The sequence below is a fragment of the Sordaria macrospora genome, chromosome 2 (assembly GCF_033870435.1).
Source record: "Sordaria macrospora chromosome 2, complete sequence".
NCBI classification, from domain to species: Eukaryota; Fungi; Ascomycota; class Sordariomycetes; order Sordariales; family Sordariaceae; genus Sordaria; species Sordaria macrospora.
In genome coordinates this window covers 3405766-3429533 of record NC_089372.1, presented here as the reverse complement: position 1 = coordinate 3429533, position 23768 = coordinate 3405766, and the positions used below count along the sequence as shown (strand labels likewise).

The window sequence follows — 23768 nt, the reverse complement described above, 5'->3', positions numbered from 1 at the left end:
GTATCATTATGGATCTCTTTTTCTTATCAATCATGTTTGCCAAGCCGTCAAGCGTGAGAAACTCGTCGTTCGTACGCCCTTTGCTTAACCTCAAGGCTGACACTCTTCAGTTGCCGAGCTCACAGCCGGCTGAGCACGGCAAGCCCGTTAGTTGGTGGAAGCATCTGCCTCATGTCTCAATGACCACCAATATGTCAGCTTATTCAAGTTAACTTTTTGCTTCGCCGCGAATATGCACCAAGGCCACCACTGAGAGCCGTCACTGACCGAGAACATCGAAAACAGAGGACGTAAGATGTCGAGTCCGAAGAGTTGGAATCCTCTCTGTGGGTCAACAGACAAAGAACAAGAAGCCGGCCCTGTAATCCGCTCGGTTCAGAGCGTCTTTACCTAATTGCCAATGCCAATGATGCCAGGAAAGTTTGAAGACGAAACGAAAGGATTGAGATGCAGACGATAGTGCTAGCAATGATATGCGAGGAACCTTTGAACCGCGGCGCTACTGCGGCCCCCATGAGTGCCAAGACTGTGGCCGATGCCCAGAACAAGCTAGAAAGGAAAGAAAGTGAAGTGAACATTGTTGCGTGTCCTCGTGTTCCCGGCGTCCCGGGGTTCCGGGGTCTCGGACTCGGGTGCGAAGCGATAGAGAACCGGCTTGTCGAAGGCGGGGGTGAGATTTGTCCGAGATCGGTACCACTGGGTGCAATCGCGATCAACAGTCCAGATTGACCCACATTTACTCCGATGCTCATTGAGTCGCGACGGGCAACAATCCAATCTGGACGATGGGCCAAAGTCGTCTTTGGGGAAAACACCATTTTCAACTTCTCATAGCATTTCCACCCAACACCTCGCCAACAAACGCTTTCTGTGCCATGTTTACGTGCATACCGAGAGATATTGCTCGACGAACTTGCGCCGCGAAGAGGAGTCCTCATTCCGGTCCTTTTTGGTTGAGATACCGCGCTCCGGTTTGTAGTCTTTGACCTAACGCTGCACCCAAGGGAACAGTTACCGATTTCTGGATTTGTCAGTTCAGAGGATTAAGCCCAGCTAGGAAGTAAAGAAGGAGAGGCGGGCTATCGGCAGACTATCCATTTTCCTATATCTCGACTACATTCAACCGCTTCGGCGATGAGTTTTGAGATATTGTGTTATCTTACCTATCATTAACACCGCTAACCCAAGTCTGGGCCTAAGTCCGTTAGTCCAGAGTTGGTCTTTCCGAAAACCGCTCTAAGGAAATGGTTGGTCATATTCATGGTCAAGCCTCAGGGCATTGCACTCCGCACCAAATACACTTCCTCAAAATCGGGAGGGAAGCCTTTTACATCCGAGTTGACAAAGAAGTACCCGTACCTACACACATCTTTGGACAGAGCGTTTTATAGCCGTAACTGTCGCGATATCAAGAATGAATACCTGTCCAGGTTAGTGAATCTTGAGGACGAATGTTTAACAAAGGCAGGATAACCTATGTGGGAAAAGTTCGAGTTTGCGCGTGGTATATGGGCTGGGTGTGGATGAGCTGAGCTACCTCTTTCGAACCCTAGCAGACCTTTCGGGTGCGGTTTCGTTTCAGTCCCATGAAAGCTCGGCGAAGACAGCTTGGAACGTGCTGAGCAACGGACTGAGGCTGGTCATGTAATGACAAAGAACATTAAAGTCGGTATGCCTGGGGGCAGGAAAGGAGAAAACAGACTCGGATCTCGACGTCTTTCGGATCATCTATAGCATACAACACCGCAAACTCTCAATCCAAGATCCAGGTGCGACACTCTTTGGGTTTATGGGGTAGATTGACACTTGATCAACCTGTTTGGCTATGCTGAATGTTGAACTCAACTTGTGAAAGCGTCGGGGGTGAAGGTGAGGATTGGATTTTTGGGGCACGCCCACAGAACGTCTTGCGGCCAGACCTCAAATATCGCGGTGCTTTGGAAAGTTGAAGAAGGTTGGTCAAGTCCCGGTATCATGATTGTTGGTAATTTTGCGTGTCGTAGTCGATGTCGATGTCGAAGGTGCCACGCGTGAGGCTCTGCTCAGTGACCTGTCATATCTTTGTTGTATCCAGCCTCTGCCCAACTTGGAAGCAAGATATCTTGCCCAACACCAGCGGTCGTTTGCGGGTGTTTGCGTCGCGACCTGACACCGCTAAATCTTTCCCTGGATAATCAGATGCTTGCCTGCTGTTGAATGGCACGACCCCAGCCTATCCTACTGGCCTGGTTTCCGTCTGGCTGTTAGGGTCGTAGAGTTGGTCACAGGACCCATAGCTGCCCAGTCATGTTGACACGGAGGTCACCCAACGTCCAAATAGAAGAAGTAGGGGCTGTTTTGAGTGGATCCAGCTGTGAGATTTCGGCTTCGTGTGATGATGATGGGGGTCGTAAAGACGATGCTAATGACCTGGGACTTTCAGAGGAAAGGGGGATGATCTATATCTGGTTAGCTGTGAAAAGACAGGAATTGAAGAGTAAGCAGAGATAGATGGTAGATCGGAGCCGGTTGCTAGGTAGCAGGAGAATTCCTCCATCTCTCTCCACATAGCTCCGTTTGAAAGCGGCTCAGAATGTGGCGGCGTTTGTTGATTTCCACTTGGTCGCGCTTCGGTAAGCACCGTGATCATCGTCGCAGAGCCGCAGAGCCACAGTTGCTTCCACACCAACGAACAAGGATGAGAAATTAGCGGTGTCCGGCTCGATCAAGTGACGCACTTCCATTATGGCCGAAAGATTTGAAGTGTGACGGAAGTTGCAACTCGTTGTACCACCCCAGCGTGTATTCATCCCCAGTTGCCATTATTACAGGGGCTCGAGGCGGTCCCTTCAAGGACTTGGAGTAACATGAATTGATGATTGATGAGATGAGGCTCTGTCGTGGTACGAGAAACGGTCCGTTTTATCACAAGGCCGAGGTAAGCAATTAAAATGAGAGAGCGAAGGGAGGAGGCAGGATGCGATGTTAAAGCTGTCAAGTTGGGAGAAGAAACTCCGAGGGAATTGGGGAGGTTGGAAGGGAAGGAATGCCTGCTGGGAACACACCAACCCAACCTGGAACGCTTCGAGTGCGGGGTCCCACTTTGGCGAGAACCGAATGAGGCTCAAGAGCTGTTACTACTGCTGAAACTTTCAAGTACTTGTTAGGTAGCTTATTTGCTAACTTCCGCCTTGAGCAAGTTGTAGTAACATAACTTCGGCCGCTCTACTGACTATCACCACCTGTAAGCGCACTAGTTTCTGTCACTGTGCATCCACCCAGTACCTGCGCCAAAACGGTCACCTTGCAACCCCAAGGTCAGCACGACGGGAAACACTTCTCGGCAACTTAACCTAAAGCTGAAAGAGAAATGGAACTTGACGCGATCTCAACCCGACATCCCATGCGCCCTTGTTCCACTTGCCTCTTTGGCCGCCGCATTCGTGTTCGTCAATTTTCTGAATAATTTCCAGCCCCTGGTCGTTGAGCAGAGCCGCAACAAGGGAACTCCTCCATCTGAACCATCATGATGGCATCCTGAGGCAAGTCTCCTGGGGCCGATGTGCCTTCGGACAGGACAGCAAAATCACCATCTTCGCGGCTCTGGCCTCCTCATCTTATGTATGAGACAGTGAGTTCTCATCTCAGGCACATAACCCAAAACACAAGTCAACTAACGTGCGACAAACTGGGCGAGAAGTGGAAATGCTCAGAATCGTTGATGGTTGATGTTTTGTGCTCAGCCCTGGGAACGGAGCCGGGGTCAGAGGGATCCTTCCCAAGTGGGAAACTTGCAATTCCAAAACCAACTGACAAGTTTCGTGGTGGGGACGGCGGACCCCGTCCGGGTCACTTTCATTCCTCCTTCGCTTGCTCTTGCTTTCAACATTGTTTGTTGGGAAAGTTCAAACACCGAGGCAGGTATAAGTTCGCTCGCTTGAGCTCTTGCTTGGCGAGCGAGCTGCTTGTCTCCCGTACAGTGGTCACTTGTCTATTGCCTGGCGTTGGACTTCCTTGTCGTATACATTTCATCTCAAGTCATTGCTTCTCCGTATTTGACTCGCATTCATTTCCTTCTTCCGCCTTCAACATCACCCTGCTTTCTCCATGGTATACGCCCATTGACAAACTCCTTTGAGGTCCCGCCAGCATATCACAGAGGACATAGCTACCGACACCGTGGCACTGCTTAAGCTGCCGTACGAGATGGTCAGCTATTTGCTGGACCATCTCGACCTTGACGATGTTTGGCAACTGAGTCTCACCTGTCGGCGTCTGAGGTCTCTGGTGACAGAATCGCACATAGCAAAACGACTGCTTGAGGTACTGTCTTGCCACACGGTACCCCTATCTTTTCTTCTATGGACTAAGCTGACTTCTACGCCTGCGACACAGACAAAAGCACCGGCAGCAACAGAGACTAAAAATGCCCTCATTGTCAAGAACTATGCCCACGAACTTCGACGCTTGTTGAAGCGCCGCCAATCCATCTCTTCGGTCACCCCCTACTTGGCTGCTGTCGTTGGCTTTGGCGAGGACTGGATATACCAAAATGGCGTATTGTGTTACATCCAACAGGGCCAACTTCGAATATTAGACCTCCATGGGTCCGCAGCCGCTGAGATCGTTGTCAACATTCGACTTTTTCTTGACGAAGCGATTCCAGGATCTCGCAATATACGCAACTATCGGTTTCGGCCTCTCAACATTTCGAACAACATCGTTTCCTGTTTATATTACTATAAGCCGCGCTGCACAACGGGATGTGACTTTGGTTCTGTCTATGCGGGTTCGCTCGTCGTCTTCAGTGCTCAGACTCGCAAAGTGCTTACTACGCGACGTCTAGAAAATTTCGATCCTAACGGGCTCACGGTACGAAACAACGACGGATTCTTATTTCTCATCGAAAGATCTCACTATCATGAAGGACGAGCGGCATTATGGAACTCTTACAACTTTTCAGCCAACGCTTGGCATGACCATACTCACTTGCTGCACCTCGACTTTCACTCATCTGAAATAGGCATCACCCATTGCTTCGAAATATTCAACGGTCACGTTTATTTTCTTTCAAACTATAGCGAGCTCGAAGAAGAGGAAGGCGATTGGGTGTCACCTTATCATTGCCTAAGATTTCCTTTCGCTTTCAATGCTCCGGAAATACTCGGGCATGGCCAACTGTTGCGCAGAACACATCTGGATGGGCCAATGGACCATAGATGGACGTTCCTGAAGATGTTCAAAGATGAGGCAACGGGCAAAACCAAGATTTTGGAGTCGCGAAAAGAATGGATCAAAGGGAGTTCATCCACGACACGTACTTACTATACAACCACGATCAAATGGCCTGACAAGAAAGAGAGTCATGGGGTACATGACTCCCTGGAAAATGGATCCTATCGAAGCAGCACCAGTGGAAACGATTTCGGTGGAAACAGCACAAGCCCAGGCTACGCGAGTAATCCAGGCGATGAGCCTCAACCAGAAGATGGCACGTCGGGACCTGGCGAATCGGACTCAAATCATCGACGGGTTAACAGGGCACCAAGAATCCTACCTCCCCGGGACTCTCAAGACATCCATCCTGGAGATGACAGCTCCAAAGGACCGATATTCCCTCGCAGTAAATGCCCGATCTTGTCATACCATCCGTCTTGCCAAACGTTCCTTGATCTAGTGGACTTATCGCCGTCGAATTCGGACAAACTGCAGATGCGTCTCCGTGGAGGTACACGACATCGCCGAAGGCCAGAAGAGATTGAAGAACGGAGCCGTTCTACGGATGACGAAAGCTCGTTGTCAGTTGCAGAAAAACACTTCAAAAAAGTATACAAAATGTATAAACACGAAGAACCCATCACTTGGCCACCCGATCAGGACCCCAACTCCCCTAACACAGCTTTAGCCCAACTCTACGAAATCCTTAGCCCGCCAAAATACGCGGGCGAAATCACTGGCGATTGGGATGAGCGTTCGTTTGTGTATGCTGCGCAAGCGACTGATGGCAGTAAGGAGAAGGCTCTTGTGTTTATCTCCTTTGATCCGTCCATTTCGCTCGCGGGAACTTTGCCATACCCAGGTCCAATGGTCCTTGGTCGACCTCAGCCAACAACCGACAGAAACGCTCCAACAACTACGGACGACAGGTCTGCTGCTCCTAACAGCCATGACGATGAACCAAGAAGGGGGAGGCAGCTGGAAAGAGCAGGGCACACTGCAAGGGAAAGGCAGGCAGTGAGGAGGAGGCACGTGTCAACGGCAAGGAATGCACCGGCAGAGGCAACACAGGTGCGTAGCACTAAGACAGACGCTATCTGGTGCACTATTGAACCAGCACAGTATCAAACCATTAAAAAAGGATTTCATTTCTGCGTCTGAAAGATAGAGGATCACAGGGTGAGGCCTAGGCGTGAAGACCGGGCCGTAATACATTAATGGTATGGTATTGGCCGGCAGAAAGCCTAATACTCAGTGTGTATCAACAATGGCGATTTTGCTATCACTAGCGGACAAGTACAATAGCGATTCATATTACAAAAGCCGCAGTTCCATTTTCCTGGGTGGTTGTGTGCGAGGCGAGTTCCGGGTATGATGTTAGGAGCATCCGCGGACTTCCGGAGGTGCTACTCCAGGCAAGGCTGCGAGAGCTCTATAAAATTCCGTCACTACAGGAGGTTCAAATGGAGACTTTAGAGCCTCATTTTACGTACATCACGGCATCTCATGATACACAACAGGTAAGCTCTCCCGGTCTTCTGGGTTCGAGTAGGGGCATGCGGCCAGGTGGTCATCTTTACCCGTCTCTGCCCTACATCAAGCCGCTCTGTTGTTCCAAACAATCCATCCAGTAGGGGAACAACACGGTACAGCCTCTTTAAATGACTTAACAGCCCTAAAGCAACACAGTGGACTCAAATAACACAGCCTCATCACCTTTCACCCCACGCCCCGGATTGATGATCAACTCTGCATTGCTAAGAACGTGCCTTAGTGCTTACATCTAGAATATGGCACCAAACACCGTGGAATATTCATGGCGATCCTAATTCTAGATTGCTAACTACACAGGAGCTAGTTGTCTATTCGTCGGGCTATCCGGTCCAAGCGAGCTGAAGCAACTTTGATTGTCGCTGCATTAGTTCACATGCAGACCTTTTGCCCCAGGCGTATTTCTTCAACACATCATTTATGTATCCTCAACCAATTGGAGGAATGAAAAACTCAACGACCGTGCGAATTTTCATGTGGTCTGGAGATCGTAGCCTTGTGTTGTTATTTCGGACTGGCTCGAGAGTGGTCTAATTTGATATCATGCAGTTTGCATGGTAACCAAACACTCAAATTTCCATCCCTGACAGATCAAATCAGATCAATAAATCTGCCTTGGCCTTATAGAATGACAACAAAGATGACAACAAAGATAACAATAAAACAGAACACACCAAAATCAAACAAAACAAGACAAGACAAAATAACAAGCTTGGTCTAGCTAGACAACCCACCCATATATCAGGAGAGAAAAACAACCAGACCTCTAAACAGTCCACTGGCCAACTTACAACATTGGGCCACAGAAAGTGGAAATTCTTCGTCGTTGTCAACAACGAGACACTCAAAAACAAACACTAAAACTCCCAACGCACTCCACAACGGGATGAAATGTCTCTATCCAGCCTCCTTCGCTAAACCCCAAACCCCAAATCGGTGTCACAGTTTTCGTATCCATCCATCATAAGGCTCCGGGCGGGTCTGGGCAGTACCAGACTGACATCCGCTCCAATACCCTCCTTTCGATCCTCAGGCGTTGAACACTTCCTAATTGGCTCCTGTATTCCCGGCTGTTGGCCTGAATCTTTTTTTGAGTAACACGAGTTTACCGTAACGTACACTGCAGACAGACAGACAGACAGGGGGGGTTAAGAGCCTCAAATCTGCTCATACATATCGAAATGCGGCGTCGTCTGTTATTGCCTAATTGGGGAAAAGAAAACGGGACGCGGGATACAAGCTCACCGTTCGAACGATATCTCTGACGGGACAGAAAAGAGGGCCCAATTGGCGAGATAAAGAAATACGGGAGACAAATTACGTGGTTTTCGAGGATATACTTGTTGGGGTGATCGTGAAGATTACGAGAGCGAAGGCGAGTTGGTAGAAGCAAGGGTAATAGTGAGGAAAGAAAGAGAAAAAGAAAAAAGGGGGAAAAGACACGAAAGGCTCGCTCAGAAAAGGGTTCGAGATTCCCAATTCCAATACAGTAAGCATTTAGAGGAAACCGTCTACGTTCAACCCGACATGACGGCTTGGATCTAACTAACTAAGTGTGCCTCATGGCGTGCAACTGAAGCTAGACCGGAACATTTCATGAGCTCTTCGTATTGGGATGTAGACAATGTTGGGAAGTTTGATAACTCTAGATACGGACTTGGAAGATTAGGGGGAAAGGGGGAAACGAGTAGTGTGCTAATGATACTGTGAATGTTAAAAGTCCCTCCGTTTTGTTTCCGTTGCCGATCCGGAGTATATTGCTGTAAGCTCTTGAGTAACTGCTTCCCTTGTCAACCTTTCGAAGGTACCTAGGTATGGTGAACGGCAAATTCGGGTGCTTTCCCTATCGCAATGTGTTAGGGCGGAAGAAAACAAAGTGGGTGAAGACTGTAAAGCGAACATATGCCATAAGTGGCTCGACCATCACACCGCTCGGTTTTGTTTCCAGTTATGGTGCATTGGAATGAGTATTCGGATGAGTAGTCGGTGCCTTCTCTTTTCGGCCTCTTTGCCAATTATTAGGTTCTTCTAACCCCTTGCCATCCACCGGGGCGTCTATCACCTCCTCCAGGTCCCCTTGTGTCTCTTGCTGGAGCTCTCTGAGCATCTCGCTGCCCCTGACCACCAGGCACGTGCCTCTTCTCAGCCTTTGCCTGAGCAGCCTTCATCTCAGCAACCTTCGCCTCAGTAGCATCCGCAGCAGCCCTCGCCAGCTCACGCTCGCGGTCCTCAGGACTCAGCAACTTTCCCTTCGCCATATACCCCTCCAACTTCCACAACTTGATCTGCAGTTCCGTCGTCGCCTCCCTCCCCACCGCAAATAATTGCGCCTGCCTCCAAAACCCTGTTTCCTCATCCACCAACCTCTTCAACTCCTCCTCCCCAAGTAAAACCGTAGCATCATAAACAGGCAGTCTGGTATTATACCTCTCCCCTTTAATATCCAACGTCGACACCCTCTGTGGCGGCCTCATCGTCCCCATCCCCATCCCCATCCCCTTCCCTGGTGCCCCGCCGACATAAACCAACGCACCCCTCAACTTCCTCTCCTTTGCCTCCTCATACCCGCCCCTCAGCGGAGTCAAGTATTTCCTTCTCAAACTCCCCGTGCACTTGCCCGTCAAATACAATAGCTCATCCACGATCCTTCTTCTCATCAGTTTGAGAACCAAAGAATCCATATCCTCCCTCCAAACCGCTCTATTCAGCACATCCGTCAACCCCGTCCGGTTCTGCGCATTCCGCCTCAACATCTTCCTGTTACTCCCATAATACGGACTGCCGCGTATCACGAAATCCTGCAGCAGCGCCTGGTTGGCAAGCGTATACGCTGAGGGGCCCAGCTCCTGGTCCCTCTTCTTTGCCGGATCGGGTGCGCCGTGGGGAGCCAAGTCGGCGGGGACGAACCACGGCTCGTCCGTTTCGGGGTGTCGCAGGAGGTTAAATTTCTGGAGGAAGGGCTTGGGTAATAGCACCTCGGTGGCGGTGCAGGCTCTGAGGGGCGCGGCGAGGGCTAATGCAAAGGGGCTGGATTCGAGAAGCTGGGAGAACTTGGAGACGCGTTGGCCGGGTGGACGGGAGAGAGGTTTTTTCTCTTTCCACCGGTTGCGCGAGGAGTGGTAGGCTGGGTCCATGATGGGTGAGAGGGGGAGGGTGAGGCCCGTCTTTGTGAGGACGGATTTGCTGGTGGAGTCGATTTGGTAGGGCCGGGAGGAGTCGAAGAAATCGGTCGAGGGATCGAGGTCGAAGTTGAAGTCTTCAGAGTAGTCGTCTTTTGTGGCGTCTTTTGGCGTTGAGGATGGTGGTGGCTCGTTATATGAGTCTGGGTTTGATGATGATCGGAGAAGTGAGGTTTGGTGGAGTGAGCGGCGGGATATGTAGGGCGCTGTGGCGCAGCATTTTTGTATTGTTGACTTCATGCTATACTCTCTGATTATTTTCTTTCTCCGTAAAGAAGATCGGGTTGAGGTTTGCAAGAATTCCTTGTGATATCCTGTGGTAAAAAATTGAGATTGAAAAGTTGAAGATTGACTTTTGAGATGCGAATGATGGATAATCTCAAAGCTTCTTCCAATGAAAGTCTGTGCTTTGCTGTTAGTGCACCCCTGCAATGTCTAAGCAGTTAGGACACGCCAAGAATGGAGACCGTCGCGACTCCACGTTAGCTCCCAGAGGAGCTCCAGTTCGTCATTTCCCTTTGCCTGCCTGGAGCTTTGAACATTGAACTGTTATCGCGAGTACCTTGAAGGTTCGGTTTCTTTCCTAATCATCAACCTTGCCGAAATCTCGACGAAATCTGTAACTTTCCGTTTCCTAGCGACTCAGACCACCATGAACTCCCCACGAGCGGCAATGCGCATTCTGCGACGGGTTGGCGCGCCCGCGACACGTCGATGCTTCGGCCAGTTCACCGGCTCCGGCTCCGGGGCACCTTTGCGGCCCATGGGCAACATTCCCATGCCATACATCACAGAGGTCACGGTATGTTCTACAATTTACCATTGTACTATTAGCGTACGAACACGGGCTAACTAAACAGTCTGGCGGATGGCGAACATGTATGTCTTGTGCTCGACTCTCCGGAACTCTAGCAGGGCGCTGACCGAGACCGCAACAAAGCCGACATCTTTTCCAAACTACTACAGGTTCGTCTACCTCACTTCCAGAAGACCATTGCGCGACCATATCTGACAGCAACAGGAACGTATAGTATGCCTCAACGGCGCGATCGACGACACCACATCGGCCGCGATAGTCGCCCAGCTCCTTTGGCTCGAATCCGATAACCCCGACAAGCCCATCACCATGTACATCAACTCCCCCGGCGGCGAGGTTAGCTCCGGCCTGGCCATTTACGACACTATGACATACATCAAGTCGCCAGTCTCGACTGTCTGCGTTGGCGCCGCCGCCTCCATGGCCGCCGTCCTCCTCATCGGCGGCGAGCCCGGGAAGCGGTACGCGCTGCCTCACAGCACGGTCATGGTGCACCAGCCTCTCGGCGGGACCCGGGGTCAGGCGTCAGACATCTTGATCTACGCGAACCAGATCCAGAGGATAAGAGAGCAGATCAACAAGATTGTGCAGTCGCACATCAACAAGTCGTTTGGCTACGAGAAGTACGACCTCGCGGCCATTAGCGATATGATGGAGAGAGACAAGTACCTGACGGCGGAGGAGGCGGTGGAGTTGGGCGTTGTCGATCAGATTCTCGATAGAAGGGTGAAGGATGAGGCGGAAAAGAAGGCGAAGGATGGTGAGACGCCGGCGCCGCAGCCGTGAGCGTGATACTCATGTCATCCCTGAGATATCCATGGTGGACGATACCTATGTCATGCACCTTTCCTAGCAAAGCGGCATTGAACGATATGGATAGCGACCCGGATGTCAGATCAGTGCCTACGGTCGAATACCGACCGAAGACTTGCGGGAACGAATGGTGCATGGCAAGAGGCATGGCATTTCCCGGGACAGCCCATCCTCAGTGTTCCGATGACGGAAGCTTGACATTTAAGAATGTGGGGCCCGAGTCTCATAGCGCATGTTGTGGAACCTGTCTGAGTAAGATGGACGGTAAGCCAGATCCGACACCGTGATTGCATCTTTTTTCAAAAAAAATTGAAGCCATTGAAAGATGAGGATGTGTTGACCATAGAGGCCCAACATTAAGAATTCTCTCCCAATATTTACTTTTCCACTTTTCTGTGGTTCATCTCAAGCTTTTTGTTCAGACACGTCATGGCCCTCGCTGAAGTGTTCAATAACAGAAAGCCATCGACCAATCACAGAGCTCGCATATCTCACCTCCCCCTGGTTGACATGGGGAGCTCTGAAGCTCTTTTGCGGGGTGGACATGGGACTTGGCAGCGATCCCTGTGGCCAGTGACTCGCTGTCGGCGTCAGAGGAATTTTGTGTCCTGGACGCCGACTTCGCCCAGGCCGCCCGGAAAAGAAATGAGTCCCATCGCCTCTTCTCCGGCTCCGTAGCTCGTCCCAAGTCTTCCTCTTGATCTTATTCCTCTTGTTGCGATTCTCTCCCCTTTCCACCCTTTCCTTCTGCCAGCGATTCCTTGCACGGCAGTTTCTCCCCTCACATCATGCTCGCTCCCTCCTTTCTGAGGGCTCAGGCCCCCAGAGCTCTGGCTTCTGCCCGTCTCTCCCTGTGAGTTTGTGCCCGGTGACAGTGACAGTGACAGACAACCTTGATGTCCAGGCAAAAAGTGAAGCTGTTCAGAACATCACATACTGACCAAGTTCTTTTTCCCCTTCCAGCCGCTCCCTCTCCACCACTCCCCGTCGCTACAATGCCCAGGAGAAGCAGCTCAACAGGGTGTCTGCCACCATCACCCAGCCCAAGTCCCAGGGTGCTTCCCAGGCCATGCTCTACGCCACCGGTCTCAACGAGGACGACATGAACAAGGCCCAGGTCGGTATCTCTTCTGTCTGGTATGACGGTAACCCTTGCAACATGCACCTTCTCGACCTCTCCGGCCTCGTCAAGGAGTCCGTCGCCAAGGCTGGCCTCGTCCCCATGCGCTTCAACACCATCGGTGTCTCGGACGGTATCTCCATGGGTACCACCGGTATGCGCTACAGCTTGCAGTCGCGTGAGATTATCGCCGACTCCATCGAGACCGTCATGAACGGCCAGTGGTACGACGCCAATATCTCCCTCCCCGGTTGCGACAAGAACATGCCTGGTGTCCTCATCGCCATGGGCCGCGTCAACCGCCCCTCCATTATGGTCTACGGTGGTACCATCAAGCCCGGCTGCAACATGAAGGGCGAGAACATCGATATCGTCTCCGCCTTCCAGGCCTACGGCCAGTACATCTCCGGCGAGATCGACGAGAAGCAGCGCTTCGATATCATCCGCAATGCCTGCCCTGGCGGTGGCGCCTGCGGTGGTATGTACACTGCCAACACCATGGCCACCGCCATCGAGACCCTCGGCATGACCCTTCCCGGTTCCTCCTCCTTCCCCGCCGAGTCTCCCGAGAAGAAGAGCGAGTGCTTGGGCGTTGGTGAGGCCATCAAGAACCTCCTCCGTGAGGACATCCGCCCCACCGATATCCTTACCCGCCAGGCCTTCGAGAACGCCATGATCGTCGTCAACATTCTCGGCGGTTCCACCAACGCCGTCCTCCACTTGATCGCCATTGCCGACTCCGTTGGCATTAAGCTCACCATCGACGACTTCCAGGCCGTCTCCGACCGCACTCCCTTCCTTGCTGACCTCAAGCCTTCCGGCAAGTGGGTCATGGAGGATCTCTGCAAGATCGGCGGTACCCCCGCCCTTCTCAAGTTCCTCCTCAAGGAAGGCATCATCGATGGCTCTGGCGTTACTTCCACCGGTAAGACCATGAAGGAGAACGTCGAGAAGTTCCCCGACTTCCCCACCGACCAGACCATCATCCGCCCTCTGTCCAACCCCATCAAGGAGACCGGCCACATCCAGATCCTCCGCGGCTCTCTCGCCCCCGGCGGTTCCGTCGGCAAGATCACCGGCAAGGAGGGTCTCCGCTTCGAGGGCAAGGCCCGCTGCTTCGACTACGAGGACGGCTTCATTGAGGCCCTCGAGCGCGGCGAGATCAAGAAGGGCGAGAAGACCGTCGTCGTCATCCGCTACGAGGGTCCCAAGGGCGGTCCCGGCATGCCCGAGATGCTCAAGCCTTCGTCCGCCATCATGGGCTACGGTCTCGGCAAGGATGTTGCCCTCATCACCGACGGCCGCTTCTCCGGCGGTTCTCACGGTTTCCTCATCGGTCACATCGTGCCTGAGGCCATGGAGGGTGGCCCCATCGGTCTCGTCCGCGACGGCGACACCATCGTCATCGACGCCGAGAAGAAGGTCCTCGACCTCGAGGTTCCCGAGGAGGAGCTCGTCAAGCGCCGCAAGGAGTGGAAGGCCCCTGAGCCCAAGGCTAAGCGTGGTACTCTCAGGAAGTACGCCCAGCTCGTCAAGGATGCCAGCTCCGGCTGCGTCACTGATGCTTAAGGGACAGTAGGCTAGAGTGAGCAGAAGGAGAGGAAGAATGGAAAGGAAAAAGGGATGGATATAAAGGGGGATCATGATATCATTATACCGGAGTTTCTGTACATATTTTTGTAAATTCGGGCATTTTTCTTCGTCTTTGAGATTTTCTGGAAAAGGGGGGGCAAGCGCTTATTGGCAGTTTGTGCAATGTGGACAGCCTGGGTAATACAAGAATTTGAAGCATGAAATGATGGGCATTGGATGCTGTGCTCGGATGAATTTTTGTTGTCCGTGATATCCTACTTATGGGTTCGCTCCCTTGGCTACCGCATATCAGACTGAATTCGGCTCAAGACACCTCTTGAGTACCTCTCCTTCCGAGCATCGTCTTCATCCTAACACAGAACATCTGCTTTAGGTCTATCTCCGACCACTTATTTGATTGATGAGGCAATAGCGCTTGACTCGATCCGTATTCTGCCAACTTGGTACAGTAAACGTCCCAGACGCGGAGTTCATCAGCGGGAAGATGATGGAAGGAGTTGTGTCGTGTCAACGGTGGCTGTCAATAGTCATTACTACTCAAGGAAGACGTAGAACCTCAACAATCACATACGACCACAGATGGTAGAAAACTCGGGATCCCGTCCGCTCTCCCATAGATAAGCTACCAATCGGCAGCTTATGTATGGGAGTTGGAAGGATATGAACCGGGTCGTTAAATCACGTGGTAGGGTCAAAAAACTGAACAACCACCTCCCATATCCATATCGTTCGGACGGAGGCAAGACAGTGAGTGGGGAGCTGGCGCTAAAAAGATGAATATAATTGGGCCGATTACGAGACAAGTTGGTCGTCCTGACACTGCAGCTAGCCTCGTTAACGTTTGTCAAAGTGCAATATCCGCGGTATAGGTATACTAGCACAATTCTCAGTCACGGCCGTACAAGCTCCTCTTCTGGTAGCTGAACCTTGATTATTATGGACTTTGTAATGGTGACAGTAGGGTTGGCACTGGTACTATGCGTAATGAATGGATAAGGTTCTACGAAGGAGAGAAAACCAGCTCGCATAGCGAGGAAGACTTTGGTTGAGTCTGTTGTACGACACGCATGCGTCGCCTGCGCCCCCTGAGGCGTTACCCCACGCTGTCGGCACTAGCCACGTAGACGGCGCTGGAGCCGTCGACTACCAGGCCGCTGTTGGTACACTTACTGCCAATCCTGTAGACTTGTGACAGAAAGTCAGGACCCTCGCCCAACTCAGGCAATTGATTTGGCGCCCTGAACCTTCCGGGTCCATGAATGCCCAGCTCAAGAAAGAAATGGCGTTTGGGTAATTGGCGTGTAATTGGGAGAAAGCCACCAGCTATCTCGTGCCTAACAAGGTGACAACGCAGAGAGAGCCCTATGCTCCCTCATACCCTCGAGAAAATACAAGTGTTCTAGTTTCTTTTCCTTGTTTTGTCCTAGATGGCAGGAGAGAGGAGTTCCCGGCACTTTCATAAACTCGATTCATTAATCATCAACCATAGCATCCTCACCACAGTTAAGACGTTCTTACCTCAAAGCTACGATGCCTCGACGACTGCGCTCATGGTTCCAGACGCGTTTCAAGCGACACGGAAATGCGAAGGATAGGAAAGGTTCCAAGGACCAAGAGCAGTCTCGCCCTGGACTTCTGCTCGAGTTGCCGACGTCTACACAGCACATCCCTGCCACTCCCTCTACGTCCTCCCTCCCCCTCACGGCCGCTCTGGCTACCGGTTCTACCGACGTAGAGACGTCCACCTCACGGCTTCGAGTCGCTCCGGCTACCGGTTCCATCAACATAGAGACGTCCACCCCACGGCCTCCAGCCGCTCCGGCTACTAGTTCTGCCAATATAGAGACGTCCGCTGGCGCGGATGACACCACTGTTCGCCTCCCAGCCGCACCAGCTACCAATCCTACCAACACAGAGACGTCCGCCAGCGCAGATGACAGTACTACCAGCTTACCCATACAACTCTGGGACCGTGCCTACAATGAACTCAAAAAAGAAGAGGCCGAATTGGTGGGCGCATATGAGAAGATACTGTCCCGACAGCTACTAAATAGCTCCAACTCCATGATGCTCGAGTCTCAGCCGAACATCATCGCCCAAAACAACAACTTGGACAGACGCCACCAAATGACTCAGCTTATCGATGCCGGCCTAGCCAAGACCGAGAGAGAGGCTAACATGAAAGAGAGTTGTGGCGAAGTCGTGGACGTTGTTCTATCCGTTAAGAACATTATAAGTGCGGCAATCCAGGCCGTGCCCCAAGCCGCGCTCGCTTGGACCGGCATTTGTATCGCTTTAGAGGTACGTTTATCTGGAGGATAATATTTCTCATGCTAACTTTTTGCAGATGCTTGCCAACCCTATAAAAGCGACCGAAGCCAACCGCAAAGGGATTGACTACGTTGTTAAGAGAATGGACTGGTACTGGAATTCGTCAAAAAGCCTTCTCAGGCCCACCAACATCAGCGAGCTCGATGGAATGAGAGGCGAATTGAAGATCCAAATTGTTGGCCTCTACAAAGCGTTCCTCTCTTACCAGATTAAGAGTGTTTGTGCTTATTATCGCACCCGCGGCCTAGCCTTTCTCCAAGATATAGTCAAGCTCGACGACTGGAATGCTTATTTGGTGGCTATCCAAGACGCTGAGAAGCGCTTTGACACAGACGCCAAAACATATATCACTCGGAAAGGGACGTCTTATCTTGAGCAGCTCGTTAGCTATATAAGGCACCAAAAAATACAACAAATGTCAGAAAAGGACCAGCAATGCCTGAAGCACTTGCGCCTTACCGATCCTCGCGATGATAAAGTCCGCATCGAACGGACCAAAGGCGGCCTTTTGCAGGACTCATATCGTTGGGTCCTCAATAACGCTGACTTTCAACAATGGCGTGACGACCCACAGCACCGACTGCTTTGGATCAAGGGCGACCCCGGCAAAGGGAAGACTATGTTGCTGTGCGGTATTATCAATGAGCTGTACAGTATCATCAATGAGGTGGATCAAGCCGATACTGCCAACGCGCGCCACTGCAATGTGGCCTACTTCTTCTGCCAAGCTACCGACTCTCGCATCAACAATGCAGCCGCTGTACTGCGCGGCTTAATCTACCTACTTAGTGACCAGCAGCCATCTATCCTCTCACACGTGCGGAGTGAGTACGACCGTGCAGGCGAAGGCCTCTTCAAAGATGCAAATACGTGGGACGCCCTGTCGAGAATCTTCACCAACATCCTACGAGACCCAAGCCTCCGAACGACCTACCTGGTCATTGACGCGCTTGACGAGTGTGTTACACCAGACCTACCACATCTTCTCGATTTAATTGCTCAGCAATCATCATCTGGATCTCAAGTCAAGTGGATCGTCTCAAGCCGTAATTGGCCGCAAATTGAAGAACGGTTGGAGAAAGCCGCAGATAAAGTGAAAGTCTCCCTGGAGCTAAATGCGGAATCCGTCGCAGCGGCTGTCAATGCATTTATCCTGCACAAGGTGGATGACCTAGCAGGGCTAAAGAAGTATGATACAAGGATAAAAAAGACTGTTCAGGACTACCTATGCTCCAACGCGCAAGATACCTTCCTTTGGGTGGCGTTAGTCTGTCAAGCGCTTGAAAAGGTCCAGAAAGGGTTTACCCTAAGAAAGCTACGCATGTTTCCATCTGGGCTGGATGCTCTATATGCGCGGATGAGAGAGGATATGAGCCAGTTCGAAGAATCTGATCTTTGCAAGCACATTCTTGCTGTTGTCACAATTGTTCGCCGGCCAATCAGCCTTGAAGAACTAACCACTCTCGCCGACGAGCTTGATGACACTTGCAACGATTTCGAGTCTTTAGAAACAATTATAGGGCTTTGTGGTTCATTTCTTACACTACGAGAACGAACTATCTATTTTGTCCATCAATCAGCCAAGGACTTTCTACTTGGCAATGCCTCTGATAAAGCTAGCAACCAAGCTTCTCAGGAGACGTTCAAGTGGATCTTCCCTAAAGGGAAAGAAGATATGAACTTTACCATCTTCTCGAGGTCACTTGATGCCATGTCTACAACACTGCGACGCGACATATACGGCTTCAGCGCACCGGGATTTCCGAGAGATAAGGTCCAAGTACCGGATCTGGACCCGCTAGCGACGGTGCGGTACTCGTGCGTCTACTGGGTTGATCACTTGTATGACTCAGTTTCTGACACGAACACAAAATGGCATGATCATTTACAAGATAATGGGGTTGTCTGTACATTCCTCAAGACAAGGTATCTTTACTGGCTGGAAGCTCTAAGTCTACTCCAAGCTATGCCTGCGGGCGTTGTTGCTATTAGAAAGCTCGAGAGCCTACTAGTAAGTACAAGTCTAACTCCACCTAAGGAACTTGGTCTAACTGAAGATACAGGGAGGTAATGATCAGTCGCAGATGTCAAAGCTTGTTTGGGATGCTTACCGGTTTGCTCTATCAAATAAGTCAATAATAGAGCAAGCTCCACTTCAAGCATACATATCAGCGCTTGTATTTGCTCCAAAGAATAGCTTGATAAAGAGAAATTTCAGAGCAGAAGAACCTGAATGGATTCGAACTAAGCCGGCTGTGGAATTAAATTGGAATGCATGCCTTCAGACCCTAGAAGGCCATGGCGACTTCGTTGATTCCGTGGCCTTCTCGCCGGATGGCCAGCGGCTTGCGTCCGGTTCGGGGGACAGAACGATCAAGATCTGGGATCCGGCATCGGGGAGCTGCCTCCAGACCCTAGAAGGCCATGGCTACTCCGTTCGTTCCGTGGCCTTCTCGCCGGATGGCCAGCGGCTTGCGTCCGGTTCGGATGACGAAACGATCAAGATCTGGGATCCGGCATCGGGGAGCTGCCTCCATACGATTCCTACTAGTACTCTGATAACTGATATCTCGTTTGACCCTACTAGTCGCTACCTAGTTACCAATATTGGACGTATTAACATAGTTACAGAAACTACCAAAAGCCAAGTTGTACTAGAAATTCCAGAGAGCCATGGCTATGCTATGGGAGAGGATAGGTCTTGGATTACTTGCAACGGCCAGAACGTACTTTGGCTGCCACCAAATTACCGACCGTCTAGTTGTTATGTCCAGGGACAGATGATATGCTTCATCTGCAAATCGGGACTGATTTGGTTTATTGGCGTCTCGCAAGATATATAATGTATTTCATGCCGTTCTTAATTTCTTTCTCTTTATTTCTTTTTTCTAGCGTGCCACCAGAAGGGTTTGGGAGGACCGGTAAATTTATAGGAATTTTGTAGATTCTGGTATCATCTGCTGTTGTCAAGATGACGTATTTTATTTTGAAGATTCAAGGCTTATTCCATCCTTTGACTCTCCTTTTGCAGGTGCCTGTGCGGTCCAGGTGCCACGGGATTAACCCGTGACTGCCCAGTTCCCACCGAGTTAGCCTGTGACATTGTCGCACTACACGTCCGCGCACACGGACTGGCCTGTCTGGGCTCTCGCCCATATAGCCAGTCCTCCTCCTTTTCTCTCCTTCGCACAACAACGCATATCTCACTACACCCCTAATGGTGCCCTCTCGCCCCGTGATATGAGGGGAACCTCGTGATGATGCTCAGCGCTATCGGCAGTTTCAGGGTTGGCTCGGTTAGCTTGATGGCGCGAGAGGGGTTCGGGTAAGTTGTGCCAGTGGCTAAGAGTCTGACCGAGGTGAGTTTCGCGGCCGGAGGCCGCCAGTCAACTTACCGTGGAGCAGGGGGAAGAGATCCTGTTCATTTGTGAGATCGTGAGATGAGGGTATCGGACCAGTCGATAGCGTGCCTCACTTGAGTACTATCCGTGCTCTATGTCCTTTGTGACATGCCCGTCCAAGACTTTCCACCATCATCACCGCACGCCGCCCTCATTATCGCCTGCACCATATCCTTGAACAGCTCTGTCTTGACCTCTGCCACCAACTCCCATCTCATTTCGGCTATCAGTTCCTTCTTGATCTCCCACCGCATCTTCTCCATCAAGTCGTCCTGCATGTCGGCCCACAACTGCGACTGCTGCTCCTCCGTCTTCTCCATCACAAGCTCCCTCGCCTCGCCAAACAATTTGTCTTCCAATTCCCATCACACATCATCCATGTCCTGGTCGATTTTACCCTCCACATGACCGATGATGTGCTCCGGTTCCTCCGTATCGTATCGACATGAAGTGTGATCACATGCGGGTCATGCCCTTTGCTCCGGAGGCACCTTCTCGGTTCTTTCTGACAGCAAGGTCTAGGTCAAAATTAACCACCCGTTCTATTGCCTTTCTCCCTATCTGTTGTAATCTCTATAGCTCGCTGATGGCCTCATCATAAGCTGCTATGATAGGCTTGTAGAGTTGGTCTGGCTCTCCTGCAGGGGTTCCAATGTTTACACTTGCATCTTTGTCGTAAGGAAAAAGAATCTTCCTGATCCTCATACAAAGCGGTTTAACCTTGTCCAATTTCTCTGGGAATTCGTTCACAATCCTTTGAAGCCCACTTACATACATGTCGCCTTCCTTATTCATAGCAATCTGACTGAAACTTCCGATCTCCCATCGTTGAAAAACGCTCTCCTGAGGCGCCTTCTTGTTGCCAGAAAATCCGTTATACCACGATTGGCGCGCACACATCCAAAGAAGGACATAGAAAAATGATTCGAGGTCATGACGATATGTGTGGTCGATGTTGCGCAATACTTCAATCGCCATGAACTGGATCGTGCCAGTTATTTGTCGCGCTCCGCTTGGGCCGCTACTTTGTGCTTTAGCCATGTCAAGGTCGATCAGCATGCCCTTGAAGCCATCTGCTGTTTCAGGGTCCGTGATGATGATGTTGTTTGGAGAGATATCGCGGTGGAGAATATTGCCAGCGACGAAGAGAGATTGGTGCGCCTTGATCGCATCTCGCATCGATTCTAGCAGTTGCTTGATATCGGTAAACTCGCTGATGACGCGACCGGCAGGTGAGATGACGAGGCAGGAATAGATCCGATCTTCCCACAGGTCCTCGCTAGGCGTAGATAGGGCCGGCTTGGTCTTGCTTGTCGACGACGACGGCTGGATGCTCAGCTTTCGATTTAGCTTCTGGCTATCGGATCGCTGCCTCTTATTGGATCTGGATACGGTGTCGGTGGCGCTAGATGACGACTTGCGCTTATTGCCCGATATACTAGTGCTTGTTGAAGCCAATGAAGGGTCGTCCGCCCCGTTCTGAAACCGGTGAGCCGTTGGGAACTTCAGTTTCTTCCGTATTTCTGCAATGGTAGCGATTCGATGATGCGCTACTATTCCAGCTACCCCTTTAACACCCTTTTCCTTTGCTTGCGTTAGGTGGTCTACCTCCGCCGTCCGTTTACCCGATGCCCAAGCGAATTTGACAACGCTGTTGTTTTCGGTCGTATAACAGGTAGTTCCGCGACTTACAATGGCCTTCTGGCTATACATCGCCCTATCCAACCTGATCCTCGTTGCTTGACCGCCTGTGTCGTTTAGCGTAATGTAGCGTTTTTTTCCTCCCTCGATAACTCGCTCAATGAAGGTATCCAGGCCCATCGCCTTAGCATCCATCGTAGCATAGCCGACAAGAGCGCGCGCAAACATGTCCGTGTTTTGGTGAATATCGAAGAACCCGGAACTATACGCCCCAGCCCGATCGAAAATCCAGAGCTCCATCTTGGAGGCGCAGAGAAGGAAGGCGTGGACGAATCGACGGGTCGGCTGGTCGGCGAATACCTTGCGCACGTAGCGGGAGAGTTGCAGGAAATCCGTCTTAAACCTGCGTTCACTGTGTGACTTCTTTTGCTCCCCAACAACCAGAATGTTTTTGTATTCATAAAGGGTACCCGCTTCTGTAGTTGACGCTTGGAAGAATATATCCATCTGGTCTTTCCCTTCTTTAAACTGGTGGGCAGATGCGGTGGTATGGAGCTTGTTCGGTGCCCCGGCTAGGAAGCGCTCTTCCAGGGAGCAAAGCCATTCCCAGACCGGCTTTTCATCAGGAGTGGCCGGGAAGCCCGTCCATTTCGTTCCGTTATGCGCTGTCTTGATCTTCTCTAACATTGCCTTCTGTTCGTTGCGCCAGTTTTCGAGGTCGAAGAACTTGTCCAAAAAACCCCCTACACCGCGGAAGGTGCAGTTTTTGATCTCGTGGAACAGTTCCTTTTCCACCACCTCGCACGTTGCACTATCAGCAAGCCGATTCGAACTGGTCTTGAAAGGCGTTCCTTTGAACGTAGACGGAACTGTGGGGCGAAGACGGGGAGTGCGGGGAGTCAAGGTGTCGAGGAGACTGAAGACGGCAGCCCAAATGGCAGTGTCGTTGGAGTTGTCGACGACAAGGCGGACGAGAGGGCGAAATGGGTCGAGGTTCGCTGTCTTCCCTCCTTGGACATTTTGTCGCAGGTCCAATAGTCTGAGTGCCACGCTACCGTTTCCATCAGAAGAGGGTAGTTTGAACGCTGCGGGAGACAAGACAAGCGCCCCTAAAAGGGATGCAATAGATTCCCGGTACGCATCGTCGGCTTCGTTGGCGTCGCGCAATTTATCTCGAACGCGGTCAAGTGAATCACCGAGCGGATGATCTGAAATGATCTCCTTCTGTTCTTCTGAAAGAGTCATTTTGAGAAAGGGCGTGCTGGGAATTGCTGATTGTGTGGGAAATGGATGGGCAATGAAGATGGTAAACAAACAATGCTGGTTATTGAAAGAAGGGTGGGAGTAAACAAAGACCCACTAATTATGGACCCAGACACTGGCGTGATAGACCACGTGATGCTGGAAACTATTGGGCTCCCTAGTTAGCTAGCTCAGGTCCGTGAATGAGATGTTCAGATTACTAATAAGAATAGGTGCAATTTTCACCAAAATCTGTTACGGTTCTGCACATGACATTAACACCACTGCAGTAGTCCAAAATAAGGTGATTGGGACCGCTAATATTGATGGAAGATGGCCAGAGGTGCCAGACTCACCTTTTGAAATCTGACAGGTTGCGGAGGCAGCGAAGAAAATCTCCGGACAGCAAGGCCAAGGAGTCATTGGAATCAATCAGTGGTGGTTCTCCCGAAAAAGACCCGAGTGCCTTGCGATTCAATGCAGGTTTGTTTGTTTTGGCATGTCGTAACCATTCATAGTAGTTAGCTTGCAACACGGTTGGCGCAGCCGCCAACATCTTTGTATACTAGTTAATGCATACGGGGCAAAGCTGCGGAACAGGAAGACGCCGAAGAACCAAACCACAATCAAACAAACCTGCATTGAATTAGGCACTTGCTCTTAATAAATAAATAACAATTTTTAATTTTTTTTGGGAGAAGAGGGGAGGGGGAGAACCACTACTGATTGATTCCAATGATTCTTTAGCCTTACTAGGCTCTGCAGCTGCCTAAGTCCGGAGGTTTCCTTTGCTGCTCCCGCAACCTGTCAGTTTTCAAAAGGTGGAGTCTGGCACCTCTGGCCATCTTCCATCGAGATTAGCGGTCCCAATTACCTTATTTTGG

At 51.0% G+C, this 23768-nt stretch overlaps 5 protein-coding genes across 5 annotated transcripts; 3 read left to right on the top strand and 2 right to left on the bottom strand.

Annotated features, from left to right (window-relative positions):
• Positions 1-4185: 4185 nt before the first annotated feature.
• Positions 4186-6612, top strand: SMAC4_12115 (uncharacterized protein; the record flags this gene model as incomplete). Its single annotated transcript, XM_003352264.2, has 1 exon — positions 4186-6612. One exon carries the CDS (start codon positions 4186-4188, stop codon positions 6355-6357), a length of 2172 nt encoding a protein of 723 aa, XP_003352312.1. The 3' UTR covers positions 6358-6612.
• Positions 6613-8266: 1654 nt separating this feature from the next.
• Positions 8267-10246, bottom strand: SMAC4_02746 (uncharacterized protein). The gene has a single exon (XM_003352265.2). The coding sequence runs from the start codon at positions 10164-10166 to the stop codon at positions 8766-8768; it is 1401 nt and encodes a 466-aa protein (XP_003352313.1). The 5' UTR covers positions 10167-10246; the 3' UTR covers positions 8267-8765.
• Positions 10247-12039: 1793 nt separating this feature from the next.
• On the top strand, positions 12040-14883 carry SMAC4_02748 (uncharacterized protein). The gene is made up of 2 exons (XM_003352267.2): positions 12040-12409; positions 12520-14883. Exons 1-2 carry the CDS (start codon positions 12345-12347, stop codon positions 14243-14245), a joined length of 1791 nt encoding a protein of 596 aa, XP_003352315.2. The 5' UTR covers positions 12040-12344; the 3' UTR covers positions 14246-14883.
• Positions 14884-15533: 650 nt separating this feature from the next.
• Positions 15534-19540, top strand: SMAC4_13266 (uncharacterized protein). Its single transcript, XM_066091345.1, has 3 exons — positions 15534-16570; positions 16617-18611; positions 18664-19540. The coding sequence occupies exons 1-3, from the start codon at positions 15800-15802 to the stop codon at positions 19441-19443; spliced, it is 3546 nt and encodes a 1181-aa protein (XP_065946150.1). The 5' UTR covers positions 15534-15799; the 3' UTR covers positions 19444-19540.
• Positions 19541-20458: 918 nt separating this feature from the next.
• Positions 20459-22946, bottom strand: SMAC4_13265 (uncharacterized protein). The gene has a single exon (XM_066091344.1). It carries the CDS (start codon positions 22885-22887, stop codon positions 20575-20577), a length of 2313 nt encoding a protein of 770 aa, XP_065946149.1. The 5' UTR covers positions 22888-22946; the 3' UTR covers positions 20459-20574.
• Positions 22947-23768: the final 822 nt, after the last annotated feature.

Excerpts from the sequence above, each read along its gene's own strand:
- SMAC4_02746 (XM_003352265.2), bottom strand. The coding sequence starts at position 10,166 with ATGAAGTCAACAATACAAAAATGCTGCGCCACAGCGCCCTACATATCC.
- SMAC4_13265 (XM_066091344.1), bottom strand. The coding sequence starts at position 22,887 with ATGACTCTTTCAGAAGAACAGAAGGAGATCATTTCAGATCATCCGCTC.
- SMAC4_13266 (XM_066091345.1), top strand. The coding sequence starts at position 15,800 with ATGCCTCGACGACTGCGCTCATGGTTCCAGACGCGTTTCAAGCGACAC. Across the intron at positions 16,571-16,616 it reads GCATTTGTATCGCTTTAGAG|ATGCTTGCCAACCCTATAAA; the intron begins GTACGTTTATCT and ends AACTTTTTGCAG. Across the intron at positions 18,612-18,663 it reads GAAAGCTCGAGAGCCTACTA|GGAGGTAATGATCAGTCGCA; the intron begins GTAAGTACAAGT and ends CTGAAGATACAG.
- SMAC4_02748 (XM_003352267.2), top strand. The coding sequence starts at position 12,345 with ATGCTCGCTCCCTCCTTTCTGAGGGCTCAGGCCCCCAGAGCTCTGGCT. Across the intron at positions 12,410-12,519 it reads GCTTCTGCCCGTCTCTCCCT|CCGCTCCCTCTCCACCACTC; the intron begins GTGAGTTTGTGC and ends TTCCCCTTCCAG.